This window comes from Mya arenaria, chromosome 1 (assembly GCF_026914265.1).
Source record: "Mya arenaria isolate MELC-2E11 chromosome 1, ASM2691426v1".
NCBI lineage: Eukaryota > Metazoa > Mollusca > Bivalvia > Myida > Myidae > Mya > Mya arenaria.
The window spans coordinates 45295187-45317678 of NC_069122.1; the positions used below are offsets into that span (position 1 = coordinate 45295187).

Genomic DNA, 22492 nt, shown 5'->3' on the forward strand with positions numbered 1-22492 from the left:
ACAAGCGTAAAGTCTTTATTCAATGATCTGCTTAATGTGTGCTGAAGAAATAACCACTCACTTGTCATAGTTGGTCAGTCCCTCATAGACGACCTTGCTGACACATGCGTACAGACACTCCAACTCCTCATACTTTGATGCGACATTTGAATTGAGCGGCTCGGTCGGGAAAAAGCTCATAAGACGGGAAAGAAGACTATGAACGCCTCGGATCACCTTCATGTTAGGGCAGTTCATACAAGCCGCTATCCCGCGCTGTAGTGGCTTGAAACTGGAGAGGATTTGATCCTTTTTCTGTAAGAGAGTATCAGATTATTAAAAGAATGACTCGAGGGGTGAAAGCGAAAGGGTTCTATCTGTTTCTTTATTTTATGTCAGTTAGAACCTTTTCGCATTCACCCCTCGGACTAGTATTATCACATTCATCAGTAGAGGGTAGTAAGTCAATAGTTGTACAAGTGGTAGAACCAGGACTATCTTGGTTTATACTAATTTATTTTAGCTTGATTGTGCAAAAAGCTTATTGCTGATAAAAGTCACTGTCAAGTCTAATCCCTGGGCAAGAACCAATACTGTGTCTTTTTTGAGAGGTCATAAAATACCCCAGACAAAACAATAGTATACCTGTGGACTTGTATTCAAGTATTCAATAAGTACTTTTGATAAACAAAGTAGGTAACTATTGAGGAAGGCTGAAATTGATTTCAGCAACATATCAGTGATTATCCTCCCCCTAATATACAACATACATTACACCTACTACTTACCAGGATAGTGAGCAGAAAACACAGCAGCTCCAGTGCTGTACAGATGTTGTTGAAATTGGGCTGCTGGCTCTCTACGGTATTCAGCAGCTTGTCGAACCAGGTGAGTTTCAGCTCTGTGTTTGGCCATACATCGGGGCGTAGAGCTGTCTTGAGCAGGGAGACGCAGCGACGGGATAGGACCTCGCCTGGTGATCCTGCTACTTCACTGACCTAATGAGAGAGAGATTTAATTCCTCTATAACATACAAATAAACACAGACAAATTATAACAAACATGGCCAGTCTTCAGGGCATAGAGCGGTCTTGAGTCGGGAGATGCAGCAGCAGGATAAGCCTAAATCTGCTACCTCATTGAACTTGAGAAATTTAAGAGCTATTTAAGATTATTCTGAGTTGAAATTACATTCCTTCAAAACAATACCCTTTTCTTTGCTTGATCCTCTAAAAAAGAACTTCAAAACCACCAACATACCTGGCAAGCAATCCTTAGCAAGAAGTTCACCACAGCATCACAGTACTGTTTCTCAATGGGCTTAGTTCCCTCTGCGGGCTTGATCTGAGGATCTGGGCTTCCCACTGCAGAGCCTGAAGAGTAGCGGGCCTTCTTTGCATCTTGCTGGGGCTCCACGGAGCCTGCTCTCTTTACTGGTCCAGCTGGGAGGACTTCACTCGTAGACTGGGTAACACATGTATATAGTCATTCAATTTTGCAAATAAAACCAAATATCAGAAATCAAGAACAGTATGTAGTAAATTTAAAAAAGAGAGCTTTAAATGGGACATAACTAGCATCACATTAACATGAGTAATGTAATTTGATCATTCCTGAACTTCGCTTAAAACAATTGTATGGTTTTACCTCATAAATGAAATATATGCATGATAGTTTCTTGCGCAGAAAACCTAAACCAAGCTTCCATGGCACCAACTATGCTAACAATTATGCAAGGGTGACTGTTATAAGCCTCGTAACTCCTTAATGTCATCTTAAAACAACTATCTACCCTGTTACCGAGTCTAAGTTACCTCTCTTGAAAAGTTCAATACCTCTTCCCAGATTATTTTTCCAATCAGTTAATCCCCCCTCCCCTGTTACCTCTCCACTGGGCTCCTGATCCTCCTTGATCCTCTGTACCTCCCATTTGATGATCACCTCCGCCAGGTCAACAGCAAGCTTACGATGCTCTATGGTGGCCTAAGAAAAGACAATGTTTGAAGTATGGATAAAATTATCACAGATTATTGAGATTATAATGATAAGAGAATGGTACACATCAGGAAATCTTACTTCAACCTTGAGATAAATGTTTGGACATGTCTCTACTACTTTCTAATATGGTACTTTTTTCACAGTATAAATACCTCAAATTGCAACTTAAAAATAGTATTTTTTGTTCGTTTCTGACAAAGTTGAGCAAAATGTAAGAAAAAACAATGCAATCTGACTCAAACACATGTACCTTTTCACAATTTACATTATCACTAAACTTTCAAAGTATATTTCTTAGCTTTAAACCTACAAAAGGCTTACTAAGATCATCCCTGTGTATAACTTACATTCTGAGTAAATCCAAGCCTCTGTAATGAGCTGACCATGTGTTGTATAAGGTGGTGTCTGACTGGGTAATAGACCTTGAAATGTCGCACCACCAACTGAAGAATGTGTACAAGCTGGGCAACAGAGTGGCCATCTTCCACTATTATCTTTTTTGTCCAGTGTGTCAGCATGCCCTGTAGAGTGGAGTGTAACCATGGTTATGATAAACATGTTAATATTGTGCTTCTATTTGTTTAGGTAATGTCTGGAGATATTTTATCAGGAGTCAAAACTCAAAAACTGAGATGTTGAATAAAAATTAAAGCAAACACTGTATTAAAAAAGCTGAGTAAAATCTAGCTCGGTTCCAACCAGTACAAGGACATTATATTCCTCTATAAGCATTTGGAGACAAAATATATAGCCCCATATTTAATTCAACTCATACTTTATATCTAATCTAACGAATGAATATGTAACAAGCTATCTGTACGTACATTTCCATCTTCCATCCGGCCAGGCATTGCTGGAGTGAGAATTTCTAGAGCTTGACGCACAACCGCCCTAGCTTCTACTGCATGGGCTTTCAGTAAACTGTGGAACACCTGTGGAATAGGTAATTTATGGACTATCATTATTACAAACGTAAACACTATCCATATATGACAACATATCAAATGATGCATGGCTGAGCTTTGAATCTTCTGGGTCTTAAATTACCAAAAATATACTTACTGTCAAAATATAAACAAACAGTCTATATATATTTTAATATTAGTTGGCAAAAAATTGACTTACTGTCAAGATATAAACATGTCATACTACAAAACACAAGCCACCAACCTGTAGAACTATTCTCTTGTGAATAGCAAACTTGGCAATGATGTGTGACAGTAAAAGGTGGCCGTGGTATTTGGTTGCCGGGTCGATACAATTCTTCATCAGCAGACACGGCCAGGCAAACGTCATCAGGCGACGTAGCTTGTTACCTTGCTTTCTGTAAAATAGAAAATGAGTGACATAAGTGGGCTGCCTGCCTCTGCCTGCCCCTGATAAACAACAAGTGTTCTAAATAGTACACTGGCCATGAGATTAAAGAGGCCATGATTGTACAGATATTTTCAAGAGAAAGACAAGCAAAATTTAATTTAATAATACAGTTAAATTGAGTAGGATGTATGATAACAATTTGTATGACATCATGATGGCCAAAAAAACACAAAAGCACCTTAAGTAGATGTCAAAGGTTGCCTGTTGTGAGTCAAAAGAGGGGTATATCTCAACAAATAGTATTACCCAAGTTATGGGCCTTCTGTATTGTGTCTGGTAACATGTGTACGAGTTTCACTTGATATTTTGAGCAATATGATGTAAGATGTTAGATGTCTGGAGTTAATGCAAATGCTAGTCTTTGCAAGATGAAAACACTTTTTATTTGGGAAAAACCTTTTCGTACAAGTTTAAAATGGCTAATACCTTAATCACATGATAAGCATGCAATTTCACCTGACAAGCATGTACCTGAAGAAAACTTGAGTAACTAAACTCTGTACTTGAATAATACAATAAGCACAAAAAGCATGACGACTCACTTGTTAGCGGCATCATGTACATGTGGAGCAGCCTGCTCTACCAACAGAGAGGAAAACTGGAGTAACAAAATCCGGACAGCGTCAGAGTTGCCAAAGGGGTTCTCTGGATCAATCACCTGAAACCAGCAGTACACAATTACATGTATGTATTTACATGTTGTTTATGCAAGTATTGACTGTTTGTTTTGATGATTTTATTTCATGATTTTCCATGCCAGTTTAGAAGCCCTGTAACAAAAAAGATCAATTACATAATTGGTGCTATGACTAGGCATATTTTCCAAACATGGCCCTAAAGAATTACCTTAGTGATGAAGAAAAAGACAATGGTATTAGGGCACCCTATGAGCCGTTACCTGTCCATACTGTTATACAACTGTTTGAAACATGGCAGTAACACATTCTCCCCCAATCTCTACCCTGCAATACATACCTTGTTGATGAAGACGGACACAATGTTATCAGGGCTATCTTGGTCAGGCTGGGCCGGTCCCCCAATAAGTCGGTCTCCATCTGTACCCTCAAACGACTGCTGGAAACAGGGCAGTAGCACATACTGGATAATCTGAAAATAAGAAATTGGCTCATGTTGTTTATTTTCATATAACAACTAAAACTCGAAACAGGAGAATGGGTGGTCATTAAGTTTACATTTGGAGACAACGCCCATCAAGTGGCCACCAATAATCATCATTTTTTTCCATTCAAAACAGACAAGTTAAAATCAAGACATGCTAACCTTCGCCTTCAGCATCTGAGGCCAGGTTTGGTCGTGGAAAATCTCTACAAACTTGAAGAAGGCCTTCCTCTTCCAATCCACTGTGTACAACTGAAACAAAGGGAGATAACAGTGTGTAGGACTGAAACAAAGAGAGATAACAATATGTAGGACTGAAACAAAGGGAGGTAACAGTGTGAAGGCCTAAAACAAAGGGAGCTAATAATGTGTAGGACTGAAACAATAGGAGATAACAATATTATGACTGAAACAAAGGGAGATAACAATGTGTAGGACAGAAACAAAGGGAGATAACATCACATATATGTTTATATGAGATAAAGGACGGTTATTTCTGTCAATCAAAATTAGCAAACTTTTTTTTGTTCCTTTTTTTGTCACCAAAGCAGTATCCTGGACTGAATAAATTGTAAGTGAAGAAGGATAATGACTAATGGGCTTGTCCCTGTAGTTTTCAGTGCATCATTATGTTTTAACAAAATTAAGGGAAAGTTACTCACGGCAGCAACAGTATTGTCCAAGAAATCTTTCACAAACTGGTACTGGGGCACATGACGAGTTGTAAAACATCGCAACAGGTGAAACAATAGCTCTATCTCATTGGTATTGTGCCTGAAATGTATAAATTGTGTGATCTATTTTAAGGATAATCACGATAATAAAAATGGTGTATACAATCAAGTGTTATGCATATTGAAATAAGAATGTATGTGTTTTGCTTAAGATTTTTAAAAAATTCAGACCAGTCATGGGACTTGTTGTAAAATCGAAATCTTCCAGTGAAAAAGTCCAAGTCAGTTATTCTTAAATAAAATATACGCTGCATTTCATTGACAAAAAGGTGGCCAAATACTGACTTGAAGTAATTGAGGAGACATTTCACCACCATGGCAGGGACCTTCCAGTGGCTGTAATCTGGGATGTCTGCCACCTGGAACATATATGATTAGTTTACAAAAACTTCTGGTAGCTAGATTGTGGCTTAAGTTCATAGCTTATACAATCTGAATCATTCTCGAATAACGTTTCCTTAACAGAAACCAACATTTTTGTTCGTTTTCAGGCCATGAGAAAGTTCCGTTGTGGGGCTCAAACCCAAACCTACAACCTCATGGGTGGGAGACAAACATCTTCATCACTAGACTTCACCCACCCTCATCAAATGATTACATTTCTTGTGACAGTATGAACGTTACTTGATTGTGCAGATTTCTCATACGGTGTGAACATGTTTATGTATTTTTGTATTTGTACAGACCAGATGTACAATGAATTATAGAGTTTTCTTGACCTCATTTTTTTGGCCATTTCTGTTAATTAATCTCACAGAATACTAGACCTTTAATCATTACATATATCAGACAGCCATAACCTGTTTATACATTTATCAAACTCAAAAATAACATGTAACATATTAGGTCATTTGAATCTAAACTGCAGGTATTACAAAGTCTAGTTTGTCTCCATGGCACAATACTTACCGCTTTATCAGCCTGGAACTCATCCGTTACCCACAGCTTCTTCAAACACATCATCTACAAGAAATAAAGTAAGTACATGCATGTATGTAGGGGTTTAAGCTTATGAGTCAAAGCTGAGAAAAAAAACAACAACAACACTGGCCTCATTAAATCATCAAGACTAAATACTCTGGATATGCAAATAAGTAATTTTGTAACAATAATAAATGTAAAATAAAATGATTTTGTGTCACTAGCTCTGAATGACCTCAAAACAAAATTTATCTTGTACTGCAAAAGACGATTATAAGACCAGCTTATCATAATTTTCTCTTCTACAATTTTTTGACTAACTGAAAACACTCAGCAAGGAACATGAGAAAGAAACTAGACTTTTGTGAATCCGAATGCCAACACATCCATCATTTTGACAATTCACTTTCAGGGGTCATGACCCTGACTGGTAATCAAAATAAATTAAGATAGTAATAATATGCCAATAAGCAATTGCTGCAAAGTTTTCTAAAGATTCGAGAAGAAATGTTCAAGTGAGACAGCAGACACGAAGGTGTTATCACAATATGTAATGACACAGACGCTGACGACATGGTCCCTATGTCTTCTGCCATACTGCTATGCAGGTGGCATAAAAACTTGCATGAAAGATTTCTTACCAGTTGGGGTTGGTTTGAGAGCCACTCCTCTTCAAAGCGGACAAGCGTATGGGTCAGCAGTATAGCCTGGTACACAAGAAGGTCTGATGGTGCTGGTGGTGACACCTGCTGCTGCTGTAGCTGACCTAGCTGTTGTGGTTGCTGAAGGTATTTAATAACCACAGTTGTATTATTATTTTTTTAATACATTTAAATATAGAAAGTCAAAGCAAAGTAGGTAGGGATAAGAGGGCGTCATGATTTTTACATCAGATAATATACACTGACTCAGTTGGTGTACACATAAATGAAAAATCTCATTAAATTTTCAAAATGCCAACTTCACTCGACAATTGTTATGATGCTAAAAGAAATTCCATCTACCTTCTTAGGGCTACTCGAGTAAAACATATAACCCATGGGGGGAGGCAGTTATTTAAATAGTATATAGGTGGTGTATTTTTTCACAAATTTGGACCCCAGAAGGGTAAATTTGCTTCTGAAGGGGGATGGTATATTTTAATGTGCCCCCCCCCCCCCGAGTTATATGTTAAAATGGAATAGCCCTTACTAAATACTTTCATTTTTAATCAGTAAAACTATTATCAACATTCACTTGCTTGTCTAGTCCAACATTTCATATCAGCCTATTTTGGGGACACTTACCTGGGTAGCAGAAGACAACATGGCTACAAGCTTCATGACATTTGTTTTCATCACATCTCGGAATGACTGGCCTTCCTTCAGTGTCAGCAGGTACTAAATATGAAATGACTCATTTTATGATAGAAAGTCTGGTAGGCAGCTATCCTCCCGGGTAATCATTAAAATTATTGCCTGCATACTGTATGGATATGGATTTGGAATAAATTATATCAGTATTGTTTTTTCCCTGAGTATTAAACAGAGTTCAGATTTTTTTTCCATTTTTGTTTAAACATATTTCTCTTGCTTATTATATATCCTAGCATATTATCTGCATAAAAATTGGTAGCTTGTTTGAATTGTCAGTTTTAAAACAATTATATGGGCAGGATAGCCCAAGTAGGGCCAAATTAAATGGTCTGATTAATCCTGCTAAACATAAACTAGCTTGCTTTCTTTTTGCATGTTTGCACTATCTCTTCCAATGCCTGTATAATAATTATATTGAAAAATCCATCCTTCCATAAACTTTCTAATTGTCCACATCCCTGGTTCTGTGCAAATGGGGGCCATCGATATCTTTCCAAGAGGTCACCACCTAGGCCCATGTCATTGAGCGGCAAGTCAAAGTATTGGGACACGCACATCTATACAACACTAACCACAAAGTATCGCAGATACTGCATATCCCGAATGTTGGTGTCGTTCATCATAAACTCCACTGTCTGTACGGGGTATCGGACAAGGAACTTCCTCAGTGGCTCACTGAATGGACTTCCAGGCTGGAAAATTAACAATCAAGCTAGACAAAAACAGAAACAATAAGGAAACAAAAAGGTAGGCATTGTTCATTACAGACTGGATAATGAGGAATGTCTTCAATAGCTCACTGATCTGAAATATATGGTTATTCTACACTAACATTATTTTTTCCAGATTTTTACAAAAGTTTTGATCAAGAACACAAAGTATCAAAGCTGGCCAGGTACATGCTTAACCCATAATTCAACTAAGGAGAAGTAATTGTTTCAGTTTGAAAATCTTTAAATTTCAAAACAAAATCATCATGCTTCTTTGCTTAATGGCCTGCAGTTATCTTCCTTTAATCTGGAACTCCAAAATGTACTCATAACATACACTTTCTCTAAATGACTTCCTCAAATTTATTTTTCAAATATGCAGTATCAAATCATGACCTGACAGTTCATAAAATGGACCAACACTGCTACTTGATAATCGAGGTGTTAAACATAATTATCATGAGAATTTGATCAAAACAAACATCCGCTAAACCTACCTCCATAAGGAGATTCTTTTCCCCGTGAAGAGTGACCTTGACCAGGGGTTCGATCATTTTCTTGCTGGCGGCCGGTATGAGGTGGAAAATGTTGATAATAGCGGCGCAAATCTTCAGTTCCTGCAATTTAACCAGTAATCAAATCCCCGAAAAAAGGAACAGTCCATTTGCATGCAACATGATGAAAAAGGGTGAGCAAGAACAGGGCAAGAAGAACTGTTTGGGAAAAATTCATAACTAAATATACTGAAATAACTCTTACAAGTTGTAAGTTACAACATAAGATAAAATGTCCTTAAAAATGTTAAGTCATTAATCTTTTTGAGTTGCATCAAAACATGTACAAGATGAAACATGCAAACATGAAACTTATTTGCGTCGAAAGCCCATGACAATAAAATAGCCCTTGGTTTACATACCAAACCAAGAATGAAACACACATACATTGAAGTGCCTAAGTCACCCTGTGTTTCTGAGACTTAATCCAATCAGTTCAGATTTAACAGCCTCTAACTCAATCTTTGGATATACAGACCTGCCCAGTGGCTCGGACTTGACCAGATTTCTGACTCGTGCTGGCAATTTCAAGCCATTTCTTAAGGTGAGTCTGAAAATGAATAATTCCAATTATCAAACAAAACAACAACACTTAATATTTTCTAAAAATGCACCCTATTTCATAACTTAAAAAACAACAGAGACTGAGATTTGTGCATAGTTACCAGAAGCTGTTCACAGAGTTTCTCGTTGAATGTGTTGGGAAACAGCTGAGTAAGACTTGAGAGGCGTTGAATCACGTTGAGGTCAAGGTTACGATAATCTCCCAGCATTAACAACAGAGGCCGCATAGCACTGTGGACAATCTCCATCTCGATATTCCCACTCGATATGAATGGCTGGAACTGTAATCAAGAATTTAAACAGGGTAACATTTTTGCTTCATATCATTTGATGTGGGAGAGGTTACAATAATTGCCCAACCGTAACAAAGCCTGCATTGCACTGTGCACTATCTCACTGCATGTCAAACATTATCATTTACAAAGTCAAGGTTACATTTATCGCCCAACATTGAAGGTAGGGGGTGAATCAGACTGGACAATCTCATTCTCGATAGGCCCACTGGATTCGAAAGACTGGAACTTTAACTGGGTTTTGGAGAGATTCTTTGTTTTGTTATGTCTTATGATATTCATTTTGGGGTCAAGGTAACAATAATGACCAAGCGTTAACAATAATGTCTACATTGCATTGCCAACTAAACTTGCTGTTTACAACTTCATACAAGACAGCGAAATGTGAAAAACTGAATTATGTACTGGTATAAATGATGATACTTATTCTCTTCATGCATTCATGGGCCACCTCCTGATGTTCACTCATCTTGATTTCAGGGCTTTGTATTAAACTGAGTGTAAAGCAAAACTGTATTATGTGCCAGTATAACAGCCAATACTTACACTCTTCATGCACTCATGGGCCACCTCCTGAAGTTCGCTCGTCTTGCTGTTCAGGGCTTTGTACAGAACCTGGAAAATCTTCTCACGCTTGTTTGGGATGTACGAACATGCTGCCAGAGCACCTGTGACATTAACAGTATACATTAGTTGCATTTCAAAAGTATCTTTTTACATTAACATAGAACCATATCATTAGCAGAAATGATTTTAAATTTACACATAGAACCTGGTTAATCAATCTATCTATGTTTTTTGTTACTGATATTTATGTAAATGGAAGAACACGCTACAATGCTAGCTGCCACATTTAGGAAATCCTTCTATTAGTTATCTCAGTTGACTGGGACTTTCATATGACCTTGAATGATGACTTGTGTAAGATGTTTGCTATACAATAAACCCTATGCAAGGACACAATGGCAGAGGGTGTCACCTAGAACTATATATCTATTCTGAATAAGGTTGTTGCTCATGAAAGGAGTGCTTTCAAAAAGCCCGATGCAGTACTCTCTGCCTCATAGAACAACCCTTGGCAAACAGGATGTTTTTCCTCTTAAGATATCTGAATCAGGATATTGTGCATGTAAGGAGTGCTATCACACAGTCCAATGTGGTACTCTCTGCCTCACAAAACAACCCAGGTCACACAGGTAATACCCATGAGAGTGTTTGTTCTCTCCAGATATTGATGAGATTAAGTATGTTTATACTTTATAAATGCCATGAATTGTAAAATGACAACTTACGTAGAGCACTTTTCCGTAGCGGTAGCAAGTTCGTGACAGACTTGTAACATGGCAACTTCAGAAGGACTGAGTCCTCTGCATCACAGAGATTCTGGAGCTGTGAAAAAAGACTTAAGGTTAGATTCTCAATAATTTTTAAGTTTACTTAAATATTCATAATACATAACACGTGTCAGAGTTGAAACTAATACTCACCAGGTATGGTGTTTTTTCAGTCAGACAATTATTAAAGCAATCATTAATGACGCGGCTATAATAGTGTGTACTGTCTCTGCAGACTTCATGGTTATGACCTCATTTCCAATAAAAACAACTTGATGACCTTCAAATGCAGCTTTTAGCCCACTCATACATAATTATCTCTAACCATAAAACATTATCCATGATTGAGTACATTAACGTACAATTCATAAACCACTTTACCTCAGTGAAGTAGACGCTGTGCTCTCCTATGCTTAGGTCAATGGTGAACAGACGTGGATTCAACGTCGTGCAGAATGTATTACCATCCTGTAATGAAACCTCTGGTTTGTTAACTGTTACAAGCACATAACACATAGAACCTTTACAAATTTAGTTTCATTTTTTATTGCAGTTAGTAATGATGTACAGGTGAGTTGAAACATTGCATCAATGTATGTGTCTTTATTGAATTCACAGTAAGGGTACTAGTATAATATAATATGACCACTGAAGATGGTCAGAAAATTTAAAAGATATGTGAGTGTAAGGTCTTTAAGCCTGTATTTACCAACTAGATACGGTACAAGTTTCATCGAGATACAATCAAAACTAAAGGCTGTATTGTGTTCACAAGCAACTGTTTACAGACCCACTGATTTTTTATACTTTCAAGGCCCATAATCTAGGCATGCATGGTCGGATCTGGCTAGTTTTCGGAAGAAACCGAGCTCTAACGGATATCTAAATACTGTACAAGTTTCATCGAGATACAATTAAAATTGAAGACTGTATCGTGTTCACAAGCAATTGTTTAAAGACGCACGGACGCACATACTACGTACACATTACCATCGCATAAGCTCTACTGGCCAAAAAAGAGGAAATTTAGACATGGGGCTGAATCCCATTTGAGACAATCTCAATCTCAATATTCCTGCTTTATTTGAAGGACTGGAACTTAAACTGGGATTTGTAGAGATTCTTAGTTTTGACATACATAACTAAAACAATACATTATTCTTTAACATCTGATTCAAGAATAGCCCTTAATATTAAATAAGAATAACAATCTACCATAAGACCAATTTGAGCATTTGCTGGTTGATGTCGAAGCAGGTGTTTCTTGGGTGGGATCATATCTTGTAAGACTTCCTTATGTGGCTCCATTATGACTGTAACACTCCTCTCAGCTACAGTAGCCAACAGTTCCAGAGATTTCATGGCCTTGATGAACAAAGATTATCAATTGCAATATATTCTGTAATCATTCAAACACAATGGCTACAAGACAAATCTTTAGATTCATGTTCAATGTGTGGGGAGTAAAGCTCTTAACTTAGAATGCCAACAACATCACACCTATCAAATACAGGGGTTCTAATAGGTGATAATTTGTCAATCCTAAAAACAGCTGAAGTTCTGTTTGTCTTTGAGTATGAATGATGCATGCCTAAAGCAGGGTAGTGAGTTATCGTAGACCCCTTTAGAAATTGTTTTCAAGTAGTTTATATTCATTTCAAGGTACATCCAACTGTTTTTATGTTGAGATCAGAGCAAAGCAAAGAACAATCTAAACAACTTTACAATAGTCTGTAGTTAAAAGCTGTTAATCCTGATTTCAGAATCAATCCTGAACTTTAGAAACCCTGCAATAATGTTCCATTTTTCAAGTAATAAAATAAATAATAAAAAGTATATTTTTAAGAAATTTAGAAATGATCCCGACTATAACCTATGCAAAACTTAAAAGTAAAATTCAATCAATTGTATAATAACATGTTTACACATGAAAAAACAACAAGTAACTCAAAAATAATGGCTAGCACCGAGGTGGAACAAATTATTAATTCACTAGCTCATTACACATTTATGGAAAAAGGTTAAAGAGCGAGCCCCTACTCACAGTTTCACGGACAGTCGTGTTCGGTGATGTGACCTGACGCACCAGCTCGTACGTGACCTCGTGGAAGGACTTTTTCTGCGCGGCCAGTAAATCCTCGGTAGCGTGTTCACCCTCAAGTTTGCGGCCACACATGGTCAGTAACATCTCAAGGTTAGACTTGGCAAGGTCAACTGCACCACTAGACACCTCCCCTAGATAATGGGATGGAAACATTTTCTTTACATGGTGCAATTTGCTATGTGTTTTGATGAAATACAGTTTGATAAAATGATTATATATGCTATGAATAGAAAAAATAAGGAATTCTTTTATTGATTTGGATTTTGTACATATCATGTGCAACATACATTTAATTTCTATAAAGTTAATGATAAACAATATGGCATAACTTTACCTGGCATAACTTTCCCAAGCATGACATGATTTGACATTAAAAAAAATCAAAAAAGGAGTAAGTGACCTGGTGGACGGACATTTCTTGGTCATTATTACCTGTCAAGTCCATCATAACAAAGAAGAGGGCCTTCAGGAAATGGAACTGGTGTTCTAGTACCCACTTCAGTGACATCCTCTCAGTCATTGACTTTATTGCCACACATCTGTATACAAGAAAAGGACACATTTGTAAGTGTATTATCAAAAGTCACAAACTGAATATTTCCCTGCATTCTGGCACTATGAACGCTCGGGCATTATCTTACAATTCCATGACTGTGTGTGTTATAATTGTATTTTCAGCATTTAACATCTGTAAAAAAAAACAGCCTATTGGTCTTATGACATCAAACTGGTAAAAAAGTGTAGAAATGAAATAAACAATGACATCATTCTACTGAGCTCTTCATGCTTTATGAATGTCATATATTCTCTAGGAAAAGACTACAGCAACGTTAATATTGTAGTATAAACTTTGATTTGTAAATGCTCCGGCACATACCCTCCACACTTGGCGTACCAGGCCCTGTCGTAACACAGGGAGCACATCTTCTCCACCAGGTACTCAAACATCGGCAGCTGACATGCCTGCCAAAAAAAAAAAATATATAAAAAATCATTTACTTTATTTGGGTTGTGTTAAAGTGCAGAGATTTTTGTTTGGCGTAATTTTGGAACACACTGAACCTGACAGAAGCTCTTAAATCTGAACTCTTACAATTGACAGTTTTCACCTTTTTTATCATTTTGTTTCAGAATCAGCTCATTTTGGCATCAGGGCCTTCAGTTCAGTCATATAAGATAACTCACAATAGAACAGATCTCAAATGTTTGGTAAACTGCTGAAAATTCCATTTTTCTTAAAGCGTAAGTAATGCTTTTAGCCATAAAACATCAATTTTCGAACATAGATATGAAATCTGCTAATTTGTCAGCAGTCTTACATCACTGGAAATGTTTCCTGATATTTACGCAAATATTGGCTCATTCCAAGACCAAAAATAAAAAAAATGTTGTCAAAACAATCAATCCTTAAGGGTGCAGCTTTAAAAAGACTCATCTGAACAGTTTGGTTTTATTTAACCTATCAAGGGACATAACAAAGTTATTTTTTATCCACATTAAAAAGCCTTGTGTTTCTAAGTTTAACTAATTTGATGAAACTATCTTAAACAGTTTTGCCTATGTTATACTTATTAGCATTAAGTCAGCACAAATAAATCTAATGTTTATCTTTAAATTATGCGTAACTGTCTTGTTTATAGTTGCATTTATGTCCAGTAACAAAACAAGGTCTACGTATCCTGGTTAACACACACAGTGAATCTTGGTATAGACTCCTAAAAACAAGTCCTGATTAAAAATAAGAACAACAACGTACCCTTTCTTTTGACCCCAGTATGGTTGTAGCTGTGTCCAAAATCAGAACAAGGGCTAGGTTTCCTGGTTTACACAGCTCCTTTTCTTCGTGGCCCATAATCACAGCTAAAGCATCAATAAGAATCTGGGTGTCCATTCCCTGGAATAATATACAAGCATCCAATATCTAGGCCCATATCCACTTTGCCTCTATATCAGCTTTTTGTAAGCTAATTTACTACTGGGCTTGACCCTGTAGCTTATATTCTAGTATCCATCCTCGGTCTTAATTTCACAATGCTTGTCATCATTTTCAACAAAGTCATGTTGTCCACAAAATTTCAATATCCCTCACAACTTCAGATTTTCAAATGTGTTATGAAACTGTACATTTTTCAATTGTTCATATATCTTTGAATGCCCTCAAACTATTTGACACGTCTGACAATGTATATTGAAGAACTCTCATAAAATTAAAAATGTTCTTCATAATTGACAAATAAAATGTTATTTCTACAAATAAATTAATACCAAAATACTGATCTTGGTACCTGAAGTTTGTTCTGTCTGTCCCCAACTGGAAAGGGGCCGCACTGCTGGGATATAGCGATCATGGTGTAGTGTCGCACCATACACCCCATAAACCTCAGAGCTGATTGGCGTAACTCCTTGATGGCCGCGGCCACTGAATACAACAAAAATGGCCATGAAATTTTGGATTTCGTCTTAGGTTAGTATATCGGTCAATAAATATAGCAATCGGGTTGTAGTGTCACACCTTTCAATAAACTAAACTTAACTCCTTGATGGGTTCAGTCATTGAAATACAATCATGATAAACCTAACTTACCTATTTGATGGCTGCAGTGATTGAAATACAACTATTTTATCTTTTATATCATACTGATAAATGTATTACCGAATTGAGTTTATGTGGTCTACAAACCTGGGAACATATTCAACATAGTTATCATTCTTAGACATGCTCTTATGATTCAATTCAGTCAATTTACCAATTTATTTTACAGTCCATTCAAAATATTTGAATTCTACTTTTAAAATTAAGTTAAATGTAAGGTGGTGAATGACTATGGCCACAGACCATCAGAAAATCAAGACCCTTAAACTATTCAACCATGACAAATGTTTAGTGGTCTTCTCCTTGAATGTCAGAAAAATAGGATTCATATAAGGTTGGCTATGAATAGTTACAAGCTGATGTGTGTTTGGGAGCGGATTAATACCATGTAGTACGTACCAAACATGCCAATGAGGGCCTGCTCATGCACCTTCCTGGAATGGCCGTCGGGGTTCTTGTACAACTGACCACTGATAGGAACCTCCTTCTCAATGAAACTGTAACACACAATCTAACTTGTTTACAATGGTAAAACCAGAAATGGAAATAATTTTCACAGTAGTCTATCATTATAGGATGTACCAAAGTTTTTCAAAACAATATGTAGTCGAAACTCACTATGTCAAATTTTGTTATCTCGATGACAAATTTTTTTGGATGTGTTTGGTTTAATTATACATTTTTTGTTTTGTTTTTACGTTAAATTGAAGATTTGTTATCTCAAAGTATTTCTTGAGGTCCAAACGACTTCGACATAGCAAATCCCATTTCAAACAAACTTGACCAAATGACATTTTTTTGCAGCGTATATGTCAATAATATGCATAGGCAGAACCTGAATTGGATAACGACTTGTCTTATTTGAAACCTATATGAAATACAATTCCATAGTTCGAGAGCAATAGTACGAAATCATTAAATATATAACCTTGGATGGTTGAACAAATTATCCAGGGTCGGTTTATCATCCTCGAGATTCATAACAGAGACAAGGAAACACTTGATGAGCTCCCACGCCTGGCGACGATAGTATGTGTCGGTGGAGCTGCACTTGAGAGCTGTCAGAGCCGCGTCTATGGCTTTCTCGACAGGAAGTGAGATGGGCTGTTTACAGTCCGGGAAGTAGATGGAGATACAGGGTCCTACTGTTTCTTTGTCATTGTATTGCAGCTGAAACATGAAGCAAAGGAAATTTTGTAGTTGATAAAACAAATGATTCATTCAGTTTCCATTACCACATACCCACTGACATAACCTTCTCTTTGCATCAAAGTATTCAATCTTTATAATAGAAGTTTTCATCACAGGACAAGAGAATTAAATACTAGAAACATTACTTGCATATAAACTGAGCCAAGTCTTATGCTTTTCTAACTATGGCAATGCCATGCCTGATATAAAACATTGTTTTAATAAAAAGCTGAAAAATAATCTAAAACAAGAGTACGGCAGAGTGAACCGCAAATATGTTTTTTTTTGTTTTTTTGTTAAAAAATGGGGCCATTTTTTTAAAAATATAGGTGGCTGGCAATTTTTAATTTTTCACACACCAATGACTTGAATGCCACAGATAACAACACCAAGGCTTTGTCAAAACATACATACTTTTTCTGGACTGCTGTCAGTAAAAAGGGAAATCCGTTATTCTGCTGCTTAATCATTGGATTTTGCCTACACCATTAAGTTCACATTGAAAATAAAAAAACATTTCAAACTACTGACTGTCTGTGGTTCACGTAACATCTTCCTATTCCCGCCTCCAAACTTCCCAAGCACACGGAAGGCCACATGTGCAATGTTGTCAACAGGGTTACGGAGGGTCCTCCACAGGGCCTGCATGAGTTCAGCCCGCACAGGCTGGATGTGATCGTACAGGAAGTCAGGCTGTAGGTTGTCGACACACAGCTCCAGGGTTCGCAGGCCCTAGAATGGAAGAATATTATGATAACATTTTTGACACATAACTACTGCCAATTTCTTTTAGTTGCATAATTAATTAAAATGAAGCGAAGTTCAACATACCAGTATTGAATATATACATGAACATGGAACATGACATGTAATGACTCTACTCAATTGAGCCTTAGATTTAGAAAAGAAGTTGTTCAGCTTAAGGGACTATTGCCATGATATTTTTCAAATTTCTTCCTTTGGAGATATTTCTAAATAGCAAAACATAAGCCAACAATTTTACCTGGCTAACAAGTGTCTGTGAGCCATTCAGTGCTGACACAAGGGGGTCCATAAGCATGGGCAAGTATGGCAGAAGGCTGGACAACCTCACCGGGACCGTGAGACACAGCTCCACAAATAAATCCTTCATGTGTTGACGATGTAGTCCACTCTGGAGGCTGTTCAGGCCTAACATGAAAATTGATGAGATGGCGATTAATAAAATATTAAGGTAATTAATTAAAAATTGCAAAATAATAGCATCTATGATCTTATTACTGCTTATATTTGATGTATAATGTGAAACGGTACCAAGCTGTTTCTCATACACACAAAACTACATGTTTTGACATCAGAAACACCACTTGTATATTTTGTTGTTGCTGGTGTCATCATGTTCATTGCCATACTTTCAGTAGGGTTTTAACCAGGTTTTTAAAAGGACAGGGTACTGCAGAAAAGGGACAGGGTGCTGCAGAAAAGGGACAGGGTGCTGCAGAAAAAGTGACAGGGTACTGCAGAAAATGGACAGGGTACTGCAGAAAATGGACAGGGTACTGCAGAAAATGGACAGGGTACTGCAGAAAATGGACAGGGTACTGCAGAAAATGGACAGGGTACTGCAGAAAAGGGACAGGGTACTGCAGAAAAGGGACAGGGTACTGCAGAAAAGGGACAGGGTACTGCAGAAAAAGGACAGGGTACTGCAGAAAAAGGGACAGGGTGCTGCAGAAAAGGGACAGGGTACTGCAGAAAAAGGACAGGGTACTGCAGAAAAAGGGACAGGGTGCTGCAGAAAAGGGACAGGGTACTGCAGAAAAGGGACAGGGTACTGCAGAAAAGGGACAGGGTACTGCAGAAAAAGGACAGGGTACTGCAGAAAAAGGGACAGGGTACTGCAGAAAAGGGACAGGGTACAGTCAAACCTGTATTAAGTGGCCACACTTGGGAAATGATCAAAGTGGCTGCTTAAGACAGGTGGCCACTTAATCCAGGTTTGACATTTCCGCCACTTTAGCTTTATTCAGAGATGGAGTATGTATCTTAACCACCACCTCACACCACAATCAATAACATCTGTTTCAATATTATTGAAGAAGGTTGAATACAAATACATGTGAATAGATAAAAAAAACTTTATTTCAAATTTATAAATAAAATACATTAGATAAATGTTGATACAAGGCATAAACAAAACACACCACATATCAGTCTACACATTAACACAACTACATGTACATACACATTTTTAGTTCACATTTCCGCCACTTTAACTTTATTCAGAGATGGAGTATGTATCTTAACCACCACCTCACACCAAAATCAATAACATCTGTTTCAATATTATTGAAGAAGGTTGAATACAAATACATGTGTATAGATAAAAAAACTTTATTTCAAATTTATAAATAAAATACATTAGATAAATGTTGATACAAGGCATAAACAAAACACACCACATATCAGTCTACACATTAACACAACTACATGTACATACACATTTTTAGTTCACTTTTTAAAGTAGTCCGTATATTAAATAAATGTTGATGCATAGCATTAACAAAACACACCACAGAATAGTCTGCACATTTACACAAATACATGTGCATACACATTTCCCGTAATTTTACTCTGTCTTTTTGCCTTTGGATTTCCATTGCTTTCATATTCCTCCACAATTTCACGCTTACGCTTAAGTAAGAAATTGATTCGAGTCCGTCCGCAGTTAAAATCCTTGGCAACATTCTTGCATTACAGCCGTTTTCTAATAACTTTACACACTCGACACGTTCTTTTAGAGTCAAACACTTTCGATTAGTCTTTTTTCAGCCATAATCAAAGTTAAAAAAATATCAAGAACAATGCATTGTAAATATCCGTTCGTAGAAATATAAATCCGTGCACTTAGAAAAATAATATTGAAGTGAATAAAAATCGTAACTCGTTTCACGCCGCCGAATGACAATGCACACTGTGAATTCATAATAACCGGTGTTTTTGTCGGTATTTAATAATTAACTTCTTATCTTAATCATTTAATTATTGTATTAATTGTGTCATTAATTGTGTCAATTCTGATCAAAACATTCGCCGACGTGTTATAAACATGATTTCTCGATGAGTAAACACGCATGGCAATCGTGTGATGCAATATTCATTTTCATTGGATGACGGAGATACCCGAGGCCGTCGTTCTTTTCCGTAAACTTCTATGCGCAATTAAAGCTGTGTATTGGAAAAATTTATAAGCGGAAGTGTCAGTGACAAGGGATTAGTGGCCGCTAATTAGTGATTATATGGCTTCATGGGGACAAAAATTAGTGGCCGTGGCCGCGTTAGACAGTTGGCCGCTTAATGCACGTACATTATATAGTAAAAACGTACAGGGGGAATTTGGAGTGGCCAGTTAAGGCAGGTGGCCATTTAAAGCAGGTGACCGTTCAACCAGGTTTGACTGTACTGCAGAAAAGGGACAGGGTACTGCAGAAAAAGGACAGGGTACTGCAGAAAAAGGGACAGGGTACTGCAGAAAATGGACAGGGTACTGCAGAAAATGGACAGGGTACTGCAGAAAAGGGACAGGGTACTGCAGAAAAAGGACAGGGTACTGCAGAAAATGGACAGGGTACTGCAGAAAATGGACAGGGTACTGCAGAAAAAGGACAGGGTACTGCGGAAAAAGGACAGGGTACTGCAGAAAAGGGACAGGGTACTGCAGAAAAAGGACAGGGTACTGCAGAAAAAGGGACAGGGTGCTGCAGAAAAGGGACAGGGTACTGCAGAAAAGGGACAGGGTACTGCAGAAAAAGGACAGGGTACTGCAGAAAAAGGGACAGGGTGCTGCAGAAAAGGGACAGGGTACTGCAGAAAAAGGACAGGGTACTGCAGAAAAAGGGACAGGGTACTGCAGAAAAAGGACAGGGTACTGCAGAAAAGGGACAGGGTGCTGCAGAAAAGGGACAGGGTACTGCAGAAAAAGGACAGGGTACTGCAGAAAAGGACAGGGTACTGCAGAAAAGGGACAGGGTACTGCAGAAAAGGGACAGGGTACTGCAGAAAAAGGACAGGGTACTGAAGAAAAGGGACAGGGTACTGCAGAAAAGGGACAGGGTACTGCAGAAAAGGGACAGGGTGCTAAGGGAGAAGAGGGCACATTGTGTCTGGCAGTATAGAATTTGAACATTTTCACAAGAAAATAGTTGGCATTGCGCTTAATTAAGGTAATTACAGGTTTCAACTGCCAACTACAATGAGTTTGTATGAATTTATAATAATATAATAAGTTTTAAAAGATTTTTTTGATTATCTTAAGCATATAATTCTATGAAGGCAGGAGGGTACATATGCTGGTTTCCATGACGGCAGAAAAAGGACAGGGTGCAGCGCCCTTCCATAACTTTTTAGCTTCAACCCTACAACTGTCATTCACAACCGCAACCACACCATCTGTATGTCAAAAAGGATCCAGACTCCAGAGCATACATGTATTTCTAAAACTGCAAAACAAAACAACAACATCCAAAGGGAGATAACCAGTTACCTTGGAGCAGATTTGGCAGCAAGGGAAGGAACTCTTGGTAAAGCAGGTCGTGGCTACCTCCACCTATAGATCTGAAGAGCGCCCTTAGTAACAGGAAGTAGTTGTACGGCTCCTTTGCACTCATAGCTAGCTCCATGGATCTGTTCACTATTGTGTGGAGGTGAGGCTGGAATATTGTTACGATTATGGTCAGATTATAAGGGAATATTATCTGCAGTTTCATGTAATGTAATTTATGAAAGTACAGAAAAGTGATTCATATCCAAGGATAAATCAACTTTCATAGCATTTCTCTTATTTCATATATATATCAATGTTCACAATAAAACTATCAATAATTGACTTTCAAAAAGTACTAAAAACTGACCAATATTTGTCAAATTACATAAGCATAGTTCTCGGAGGTAGATTTACACAAAAACATTATGCTACAGAATCAGAAATGACCGAATGTTTACAGATATGAAATAATATAGTCTTTGTACACTAATGCATATCATACAAATGTATGGTTTACATTGTATCATTTTAAGGCTAATCTTTATTCAAATATTCAACTCTGAACTTTGTGGGTCAACATTATAACACACAATCTAAAATCGTGCTACATGTACATGTTGTAGGTCATTTGTTTGATACAAGGTTAATGTTCCATGAATGAGGCTCCATGGTTTCACAACCAAATCTTCCTAATCTTCAACATTCAGTCATGATTTTCACACAGTGGTGACCCATAAATCATCCACTCATGTAATCTTTATCATACCTTCAGCATCTGCTCGTTTTCAGCAGCAAACAGGGAGACTGATCCAAACACCAGCTTAAACAGCTTCAGGTACAGGTTGCTGCGATCCATGTTACCTGGGGGCAATATTTACATTTAATAAAACTAGAATCCGCAAAGCAATGTGTCGCCTATCAGGAGCACCATAATTATTCTATTTATGGTCCCTATGAACTTGACCTTTGCCCAATTGACCTGAAAATTAAAAGTGGTCATCCACTGACCATGGCATATGTGCGTTCCAAGTTGTTTAAAAAAGTTCAGGATCAGAGATGAATGGGCAGCTGACGCCTCGGAAGAAAATAATCCCTGTGTCTGACATACTCTCCATACTAAGGAACATGTATTATGTAGAGTTGA

At 37.5% G+C, this 22492-nt stretch overlaps 1 protein-coding gene across 2 annotated transcripts in view; it reads right to left on the minus strand.

Moving 5' to 3' along the window:
* LOC128231171 (transformation/transcription domain-associated protein-like) overlaps positions 1–22492 on the minus strand; it is a 67734-nt gene that overhangs the window by 28202 nt on the left and 17040 nt on the right. For both annotated transcript variants that reach the window (XM_052943663.1, XM_052943655.1), the window contains exons 19-52: positions 22115–22209; positions 21349–21514; positions 17830–17996; positions 17358–17558; positions 16564–16805; positions 16035–16132; positions 15328–15461; positions 14799–14936; positions 13920–14005; positions 13475–13581; positions 12983–13173; positions 12154–12303; positions 11320–11406; positions 10897–10993; positions 10151–10272; positions 9413–9592; positions 9226–9297; positions 8691–8810; positions 8056–8175; positions 7415–7507; positions 6770–6910; positions 6117–6170; positions 5493–5566; positions 5136–5247; positions 4636–4725; positions 4330–4461; positions 3897–4012; positions 3148–3301; positions 2802–2909; positions 2325–2498; positions 1864–1962; positions 1240–1443; positions 768–977; positions 62–294 (exon numbers count right to left, since the gene is read on the minus strand). In XM_052943663.1, coding sequence (XP_052799623.1) covers positions 62–294; positions 768–977; positions 1240–1443; positions 1864–1962; positions 2325–2498; positions 2802–2909; positions 3148–3301; positions 3897–4012; positions 4330–4461; positions 4636–4725; positions 5136–5247; positions 5493–5566; positions 6117–6170; positions 6770–6910; positions 7415–7507; positions 8056–8175; positions 8691–8810; positions 9226–9297; positions 9413–9592; positions 10151–10272; positions 10897–10993; positions 11320–11406; positions 12154–12303; positions 12983–13173; positions 13475–13581; positions 13920–14005; positions 14799–14936; positions 15328–15461; positions 16035–16132; positions 16564–16805; positions 17358–17558; positions 17830–17996; positions 21349–21514; positions 22115–22209 — 4567 coding nt within the window. The remainder of the gene's footprint in view (positions 1–61; positions 295–767; positions 978–1239; positions 1444–1863; positions 1963–2324; positions 2499–2801; positions 2910–3147; positions 3302–3896; positions 4013–4329; positions 4462–4635; positions 4726–5135; positions 5248–5492; positions 5567–6116; positions 6171–6769; positions 6911–7414; positions 7508–8055; positions 8176–8690; positions 8811–9225; positions 9298–9412; positions 9593–10150; positions 10273–10896; positions 10994–11319; positions 11407–12153; positions 12304–12982; positions 13174–13474; positions 13582–13919; positions 14006–14798; positions 14937–15327; positions 15462–16034; positions 16133–16563; positions 16806–17357; positions 17559–17829; positions 17997–21348; positions 21515–22114; positions 22210–22492) is intronic.